The sequence below is a fragment of the Falco rusticolus genome, chromosome 5, assembly GCF_015220075.1.
Source record: "Falco rusticolus isolate bFalRus1 chromosome 5, bFalRus1.pri, whole genome shotgun sequence".
Taxonomy (NCBI): domain Eukaryota; kingdom Metazoa; phylum Chordata; class Aves; order Falconiformes; family Falconidae; genus Falco; species Falco rusticolus.
In genome coordinates, this window is record NC_051191.1 from 57,230,450 (window position 1) to 57,239,396 (window position 8,947).

The 8,947-nt window shown below is 40.1% G+C and overlaps 1 protein-coding gene and 1 long non-coding RNA gene across 5 annotated transcripts in view; one reads left to right on the plus strand and one right to left on the minus strand.

Annotated features, from left to right (window-relative positions):
* The window catches only part of DMC1 (DNA meiotic recombinase 1), a 27,645-nt gene extending 21,051 nt beyond the window's left edge, over positions 1 to 6,594 (plus strand). For both annotated transcript variants that reach the window (XM_037389877.1, XM_037389878.1), the window contains 8 exons: positions 590 to 631; positions 1,838 to 1,910; positions 2,545 to 2,636; positions 3,478 to 3,551; positions 3,639 to 3,753; positions 4,604 to 4,664; positions 5,155 to 5,271; positions 5,968 to 6,594. In XM_037389877.1, the coding sequence (XP_037245774.1) occupies positions 590 to 631; positions 1,838 to 1,910; positions 2,545 to 2,636; positions 3,478 to 3,551; positions 3,639 to 3,753; positions 4,604 to 4,664; positions 5,155 to 5,271; positions 5,968 to 6,037 (644 nt within the window). In that variant the 3' untranslated portion in view covers positions 6,038 to 6,594. The remainder of the gene's footprint in view (positions 1 to 589; positions 632 to 1,837; positions 1,911 to 2,544; positions 2,637 to 3,477; positions 3,552 to 3,638; positions 3,754 to 4,603; positions 4,665 to 5,154; positions 5,272 to 5,967) is intronic.
* The window catches only part of LOC119149040, a 9,743-nt gene extending 916 nt beyond the window's left edge, over positions 1 to 8,827 (minus strand). The window contains exons 1-4 of one of the 3 annotated variants that reach the window (XR_005104559.1): positions 8,703 to 8,827; positions 6,928 to 7,044; positions 771 to 2,104; positions 2 to 644 (exon numbers count right to left, since the gene is read on the minus strand). This is a non-coding gene — a long non-coding RNA (uncharacterized LOC119149040). Of the gene's footprint in view, position 1; positions 645 to 725; positions 2,105 to 6,927; positions 7,045 to 8,702 lie in introns of those variants that run through there. The other 2 variants (XR_005104560.1, XR_005104561.1) reach the window with 2 other exon arrangements.
* Between the last annotated feature and the right edge of the window lie 120 nt (positions 8,828 to 8,947).

Below are 8,947 nucleotides of genomic sequence, written 5' to 3' on the forward strand. Positions count from 1 at the left end.
CTGACACAAAATATGTTTTATTTATGCACAATTAGGATACTCTACATTTCAGATAAGAGTTTGAAATTACAATTAAGCTACTATTATAGTAAATTTGATCAGTTAGTGGTTAGCACTTAATCAACAATTAAGAGTTCATAAAACACAGTATTATTCCCTTTAGAAAAGATAAACTGGAGACTAACATGATTTGATATAATGAGTTTAATAAATCATAAGCTCCTCCTTGATCATTTTACTGAAAATTAAACTGGGCCAGGTCAGTGGAATCAACCATTTCTTTCCCCTCCTCCCTCAGTTAACACTTTTCCATAGGTGCCATGTGGTTTTAACTTCTACACAGAAAAGAATAAATGTCTGTAGCAGTCAAGCATGGTCAAATTAAAGCATTTCAGAGTTTGCTTTTAATATAACATGTTTCTACTGCACAGAATAGGATTTATAAATTGGGGTTAAATGATTTGAAAAGGTAGAGATAGACGTGAATTTTGTAAGTAAGAGTGTTTCTAACTGCAGTAACTCCTGAATCTGGCAAACTCAGAAAAAGAAACTCTGACCTTTTTCTTTTTCCTTTTTCTTTATTTAACAGAGTTCCGGACAGGCAAAACTCAGCTCTCTCACACCCTTTGTGGTAGGTGTAATACCTTAAAAGAGAGTTGTTTCTTCTCAGTGAATCTATTCTTTACAACTATATCAGAATTAAACACATAGACACAAGTCAGAATCTTTTATCTCTAAGAAATATGGTGAAACAGATCTTGGTGACTTACCTCCATTAACTGTGTTTGATTAGAGAACTTATATAAATGATTACTTTTTAATACAGCTCAAATCAGTGTAAGTTTTGCAGTAAGGAGAAAGAAGATAATTGTCTTAGAGAAGCCAGTGAAACACACCATCTGGAAAAGTAGAGCACAAATACAGGTTACTGGTAGACAGGGGCATTGCTCAGAAAAGAGCAAAGGCAAGGTTCTTTCTCAGCAACTCTTTGAACTTCCTGGTTTCAAGAGGTTTTGCTGAATATGACATTCTGAAAGGGCACTGAAAGGATACTACTGGCTGACAGAAACTGGATAAACAAAGAGTTTGGCAGTCACCGTATTTGGGCAGTGTCAAATACAGCAGGACTCCAGTTTCCTGGCAATATCTCTCAGTGTGTAAATAGAGGTAAATAATAACTAATGTAACTACTAATGCTACTGGAATATAGTTACCAGACACCAGGTAAGCAAACATTCCCTTGAATGAACACTATATTATAAAGGAAATTATGGCAACTTCTGGAAAAATAAGGCCTCTTCTGTTTCACACAGTTTAATGGCCAGCAGAGTCATACCCTTTTGCATGAATGATTACGACTGAATTGAGTGTTTTAGCTTATTTACTCCGAAGAGAATAAACCCATAATCAGTAACTATTCACATATCAGGAAAAATTTATAGCCAAGGAATTTTTGATCATACAAGTTACAGCTGGAAATCTACTAAATCAATACCATTAATTTTGGCAGAGGATTAAGAGATTTGTGCATAAGAACTTATTCATAATATTCTTACCTATTTTCAATATAAAATATACAGATTTAGTGATGGCATTGAGTAAAACACAATTTTGATCCCATTAATTAAATCACATCTGATCTCCAGTTGAGAAGAATGGCTTGAGTTTCATCTCAAGATTGCAGTAAGACTTGAGATACTCTTGATTTCCACATTGATTAAAACTGGCAGTTCTTTGTGATATGGATAAGCAGTTGTATTTTATTAAAAATTAATAATATAGAGAGTAAGAAAATACTTTTCCCCACTGTTTCATTTTGATCTATGATTCACTGTAGTGACAGCTCAGCTTCCAGGACCAAATGGCTACACAGGTGGAAAGATTATCTTCATTGACACTGAAAATACATTGTATCTTTTGGACTGTTAAAAGCTACAGGTATGGTGAACTGGAAAACCAGTTACTTTTGTTCTAAGCAAGTAGGAGGCTCCAGATTGCTCCGTACATGTATAACATTATAACTGACTCGGAAAGCCTGGAGAGCACAGTGTGTAGTGGCTCACAAGACAGTGACTTTTTTCTCTGTCGTTTGGTGGAATCCAACCTGGAAAAATTAAAGTAAGTATACAGATTCTATTTTAACTGGGGTTTTATTTTGAGATCTAATATGCCTCCTACAGGTGATAGAAGCTTTCCTCTTTATTCCAAGAGAAATTAATCTAAATACTAAGCACTATTTTTAACACTTTGTAACTGTGGTAGACTGTGTATAAATAGGTTTTGCTCATGGCTAAATTTCTAGAACACAGTTATCCATGTCAACCCCCGCCCCCACCTGAAACCCTAAATACAAGACAATTATCATTGTGAGCCTGAAAGTATTTTTAGGGTCTGTGGGACAGTGTGAAGAGAAAAAGTCAGTCTTCTCTAGGATCAAAGTAAATATCCTTCTTTTTTTCCCCCCATAGTTCTATTTTGGAATGAAGTTTTATTTTCAGAGCATGGCTTGTATAAAGAGAAATCCTTAACTTGGATTAATGTCAGCCGACCAGACCGCCTTCGTGACATTGCTGATCGCTTCAATGTTGACCATGACGCAGTACTTGACAATGTGCTGTACGCACGTGCATATACTAGTAAGACCATTACTGCAGCTGGCATGATAGCTGTTTTTTCTCCAAGGTTCCTGTTTTAATAATTCTCAGTTTATTAACTGTGATCGCCCACTGAGGATCATTAAGAATATTTTACTGCTGACAAAAGAAGTTGTAAGCTTGCTTCCATTTTCTGTTTCTAATGTTGTACAATGAGATGTGCTCAGTGTAAGTATTCCAGCTCAGTATTTATGCACTACATAAACAATACAGTTTTGCAGTTTGCCACAGCATTAAGTGAACTCTGTATCATACATGAGTGTCAGCATAGCATCTTAGTAAGAGAAGCACCTGAACTGCTTGAATGCAAGCTAATTCTATAAATGCTGTTGAGAAATTCTCTATGATCTTGTGAATGGAACTTTATAGGGACAGCTCCCAACACACTCTGTCACGGGAGACTGGATTAAAACTTCAAGGAAGTTTTAAATGAGACTTTTACTTTGGGAATACAATATGAAAATGAGTAATATGATTAATACAATTTCTGCGTGTCATTTAATTCAACATTAAATTCAGATGTTTATATTGCGTTTTAGTTTTTAACACAGCAAAAATGTTGTCTTCATGCATAGTTTTGTTGTGAAGCTTTCCACAAAGAAGTTTGGTTAGCTGGGCAAGTGAGAACTGCAATCTGCAGAAGCACAGGCACTGCTGGGTATTTATTGTACAGGTAGCTTGTTATTGGGCACTGGATTTAAAACTGCTGGCAGTGAAAATATAAACAGTGAGACATTTGAAGAGGAATTTTAAAATTCAGGCTTTTGTTCCCTCAGAGCTCTTTCTGGTCCTAATTTCACTTGGCAACTGTACTTCCCATCAGGTGAACATCAGATGGAATTGCTTGACTATGTAGCAGCCAAGTTCCATGAGGAAGCTGGTATCTTCAAGCTGTTGGTACTTTTTTGCATGCTTACTGCTTTCAGAATAAGTTTTCCTATTTTCTTTCACTATATTTACTTATCTAGCATAATTACAATGCAGATCATTGACTCCATAATGGCACTTTTCCGTGTGGATTTCAGTGGTCGTGGAGAGTTGGCTGAACGACAACAGAAACTGGCTCAGATGCTGTCAAGGCTCCAAAAAATATCAGAAGGTAAGGGAAACATTCCTACATTTGGAAAACATGGACTGGAGTTACTGAAACCATAGCTGTTGATAGCACAACCACCTAATAGTCCAAGTATATTATCCATCAGGCATTGGCCCAGGAATCTTTCCTCACTTCACACCTCTGTCAGTTACCAAAAAGATCAAACTGATAATATATTGTTTCAAGATGACAGATTAAGGAATCTTTAGAACTATTCAACATTTAGTTTTCCTAGAACTACTGCTAAGAGAAGTCCTAAACAAGAGAGAAGGTTGTAAAACTGGACAAACATCCAATAAGAGAAATTGTCTTCCCCAAATTACAACAGTCTAAATACACAAGAAACAAGAAGAATAGAAAAAAGGTTGAAGGCACAGAGAGATAAAAGAGCTGTGCCCATTGCCACATTCACAGTACTTTGCAAACCTCTGAGAGATGATGACAGGGATGAATAGGGTTCCTCCCCTTTGGAATGTGTCAGAAATATTGACGAGGAATGAGTAAATGTTTTTTTCATGCAGTGAATTTTAAAAAAAAAAGGAGGCAAACAGGCCAAGGGAGGGAGAGGGGGCTGAGGGCAGGGAGCCAACAGAGGAGATGGGAACTGAGAAAGACTTGTTCAGTGGAATTCTGAAAAGTACTCATTTTCAGTGTATTACAGCTAAGTCACACAGGAGCAAATTTAGGCTGTCTCATGACTAACTCCAGCCATCAGACATAAAGAGTATTTGTTTCTCTTTCATTTAAAATTTGAAGTGCTTCAGCAGGAGCCTGGCTTTTACCATAGATGGGAGAATATTTTGGAATTCTAATTGGACATAGTCTACCTTCTTTGTATTGTTTTCTATTGCAGAATATAATGTGGCCGTGTTTGTGACCAACCAGATGACTGCTGATCCAGGAGCAACGATGACGTAAGATACTTTTTTTCTCTTTAAAAAAAAAATCTCTTCTCTTTTGTGTTACATATTTAACAGAGATGAGAACTGAGATTGTATGGAGCAAAAGGCACCGAGATGAAGGTTCATACTGGTCAGTGGTCTCTCATGGATGATACCTATAGGCTTCTCTCAGTTTTTGTAATGAGTTTTTTTATGTTTATCTGCCACCTGGCATGATGGCTTCTTTCAGTGTGACTTGAATGAAGAGAACAAGCCATAAAAAGTATTGAAAAAGCACCCCATTTTCTTTTGGAGCAGCTTATATATGAAGTTTAAGGTGTGTATTTCTTGAGCCTCTTGAATTTAACGAGATGAAAGTTATGCTACCATTTAAGTCCTTTTTTGACATATTTACCTATTTATTATTCATTACTGACTTCAGTATGCCTCGTCTCACAGTTAATCACAGTATTAACCTATGGAATTTGCCTAGTGAATCATCACAATTTTCTTGCTAATTTAGCTTTCAGGCGGACCCAAAAAAGCCCATTGGGGGCCACATCCTTGCTCATGCTTCGACTACCAGGATTAGTTTGAGGAAAGGGAGAGGGGAGCTGCGTATTGCAAAGATATATGACAGGTAAATCACTTTTCCTTCACGTGAAGGAAGCTGTGTTATGAGCCACCAGAAGGTGACAAAGTTCATGGTACTGAAACTTAAACAGCTTGACCAGCAATTCGTGATTTCAAACCATCTGCGTTTCTGGATTGTAAGTTGAAAGAAAATCTGAAAGGACAAACTAATTCACAGATTTAAAGTTGTCTTGCATGTTGCATACATTAAATTACATAATCTTTCATCATAAATCCTACTAGATGATGATCTCTCAAAGACAACCATCAGTTTGGTAAGACTGGTGGTCCCTTGGCAGGAATTCCACAGCTGTTAAATGACTAAGTTTTGATGAGATGATTAGTATCACTTTGCCTGATAAACTGTGGCAGACACAAATTGTTAAAAATGGTACTAGTGGAAGTACACTGAGAGACCAGTGTTTCTGGTCAGGAACCAAGACGCTGAAATGAGAATTTGTAAAGAGTCTCCCCTTCTCCTGCACCTTCTCCATTTCTCTCCCTTGTGTTTGTCATCTTCTAAGAGGCAGATTTCACTTTTTCTGATCTTAACAATACTGATCACGTTCTACAGTTTGCACACAGGTATAAAGATGCTGAAGTAGTCCAGGTTGCTTAGACTTACAACATTTTGGGGACTGTTTCACAACTGCATTTAACATAGGGAAACCCACAAGTTTCTTGTTTCTTTTTTTTTTCCCAGTCCTGAGATGCCTGAAAATGAAGCCACATTTGCAATAACTGCTGGAGGGATTGGGGATGCCAAAGAATAGGCAGAAAACTGACATACAGCTGAAAACCACCTGGGCAATCAGGACGCAGATTTGTGCAAGGTCACTGACTGCCTAGCTGCATTTCCACCCTTTGGGAACCATTTAAGGTATTTTGGGAGAACATTGGGATGAACTCTGTACAGTACAGTTTTATTGATCTTAACAGAAATCAGTTCATTTAGAGTCTTTATTTTCCAACTGAACTTTCAGCAGACAAAGATTTGAGAAATAAGCTCGTGAACAGTTCAAAGAATCCTTTCCCTCCATTCTGTGAAAATCAAAGCTGTCCTTTCACATGGGATTAATATACTCTTTTTTTAGTTTATTTCAAAGAAGGTGTCTATGTGGTAGAATTTAACAGCAAAACGGAACAGAATTGGAATAAACTCAGTTATAAGATTGACGTAAATGGATGGAAAAGGCAGTGGCAGGAACAACAGCCCAAGAACTTGAGGGACTCTCACATACCGTAGACAACAATTTACTTTAAAAATACATTTTTAGGCATTTTTATCTTGACTAGATAATTTTTGTATTTTTATTTAGCATTTTCTACTTTTTGGAGAGAATGTTTTAAAACTGTTCTTATTAAAGTTAAAAATAAAAATTATTAATTAGAACAACACTCTGCTTATGTTTGGGTGCTTTGAATCAAACCCTGCTCTCAATAACTCACTCATCTTTCGTGACAGAAATAAAACTGGGTGCAATCCAACATTTTAAAACCTTTTATCTAGTTCTCTAAAGAAAAACCTTTATATAATTGCCTTGTCAGTCACCTAATATAAGACTATTAAAATTATTAAATAATATTAAATATTATTATTAAGAAGCAGAAGAAAACAAAAACAGAGGCTAGATAGGGGAGAGAGGCTGACACCAGTACTTACAGCACGGGAAAGGCACTTATGACTGGGCTTGCTGAGGGAGCATGCCATCTGTCCGGCCAGCACAGGCATAGCTCCAAGCTAGCCAGAGATGTACATCATGGGGGGCAAAAGAAGCAGCTAGGAATAAAAGAGAGAAACAGGGGATTAGGAGCGAAATATCAGTTCAGTTTGCATTACCTCCAATGGTCATGGAATTGCTTGTTTTAAAATAAACTCAACGATTTATATATGAGGCCCTTTAAGGGAAGGCCTTACTTTGTCTTCTTGTATAAAGATGCTAATTAGAATGGGTCTGACTTTGGTGTCTGGTTAGAGAGCTTGTCCTTACTGATACAAGAATTTTTTCATTTAGATTAACTAATGCATGTAAGATAACATGAAGTAAAAAGCCAGCAATGACCAGGATTTCATCCAAGAAAAGCCTGACACTGTAGCCAGGGTTTACCTTGTGACAGAGCTAGGGAGTTTGCCTTCCTCGGGTGGTTTCTTAACAGATCTTTGATATTTTTCCCGAGGTAAAGCACTATTTTTCACAATGGAGGGAGCGTAGAGACAAAGGCAGGGAGGCTGGCTGATCTGAGGAAGCCAGGAATGGATCGGCCATTGCCATTTAATGTCATGTCTAGTTCTTTGTATGTGCACAGCTTTCTCACACCAGGCATCTGTATCTAACGGCCAAGTACCGAGTGAGCGAGCATCCCTGAGAGCTTACAGTGTCACCTGACTCCCTCACCCCCATTGAGAAAGGCCCAAGTTTCTTCCAATATTTTAAGCACCAAGATTGCCTTCTACTTTCTCACATATGCTGTATGTAAATACATACAGTAAACAAAATTGTAATGGTAAACAATGTGTCTTGTTCCAGGCTAACTTATTTGTTTCAAGGGTCTGAAAGTAAAGGGGACTCACTTTCTCTTCTGCCAACGTAACCGATCTGTGACAATCGGACAGCCCGGAAAGCCCTGCCAGCAGCCAGGGCCCGGTTTGGCTGGGGCCCACAGACCACCCATCAGACACGGCTCACAGAACGGCCACTTGTCAGTAGGTGCTAGAAGCATAAGCACAGCACAAAAGAACTTAAGGCCTATGCTGCGTTAATTGCCTCATGGCTTATTTTATCTTTTAGCTAGGCATCTCTGGTTCATTTGGGGAGTCAAATGCTAGCAGGCCACAAACACAGTGTCTGTGCCACGCCTGCTGTCCTTCATTTCTTCACAGCATTAAGGCCACAGTGGGCGAAGAGGCAAGTTCGGTCACTTTCAGGAGAGGTTGCCACGAACCTCCTGCAACTGCGGAGGGTGTGCGCGCCTGGGGGTTGCCAGCAGGACCCGCGCGGGGCCCGTTATGCCGTTTTCTCCCGGTCTCCTGGCAGTCCGGCGAACGCAAACATCATGGCTGCTGTCACTCCTGCCCCAGCGCCGCGCCGAGACCTCCCTAGTCATCTGCCAGAGAAAAAGCGGAGGGAAACCCCAAGCCCGGCGGACCCGTGCAGCCTCGCCGGAGCTGCCACGGAGGCCCGAGGGGCCGCTCCCGCCCCGCCGCTCCCCGCTCCCCTTATTGTCTGCTCAGCCCTGATGCCACTCTCCGCCGTCCCACCGGGCGCGTAGGCGAAAGGCCGTATTCTCCAAACCAACTGCGCTGCGACATTAACGTAATCCTCCGACCTCCGCCAACCCTGCCAGCACACGCCGCGGAAGAATTTTACGCAAGAGACACGGGCTCCTCCTGTCCTACGCCAGCCTGAGTTACGCAATTCGCGTACGCCGTGTACTTACGTAACGTACGCCTCGGCCTACGTTTTCCCTACCGTCTAGAAGGGGTTACGGGGCTGACTCCTTGCGTAGCAGACTTTGAGGAATAAGGGGAGCGTTACTCTGCTCCCTCCCGTCCTCTCGCGGGGGCCTGCCTCATCGAAGGACGCTACGCACCTTTCGTACCCTTCCTGCCCGCGGAGCACTGTTTCGCCAAGCGTTCTTAGGGCGTAGTTGGCTTCCGGGAATAGGCGTAGCTATTTTCGAGG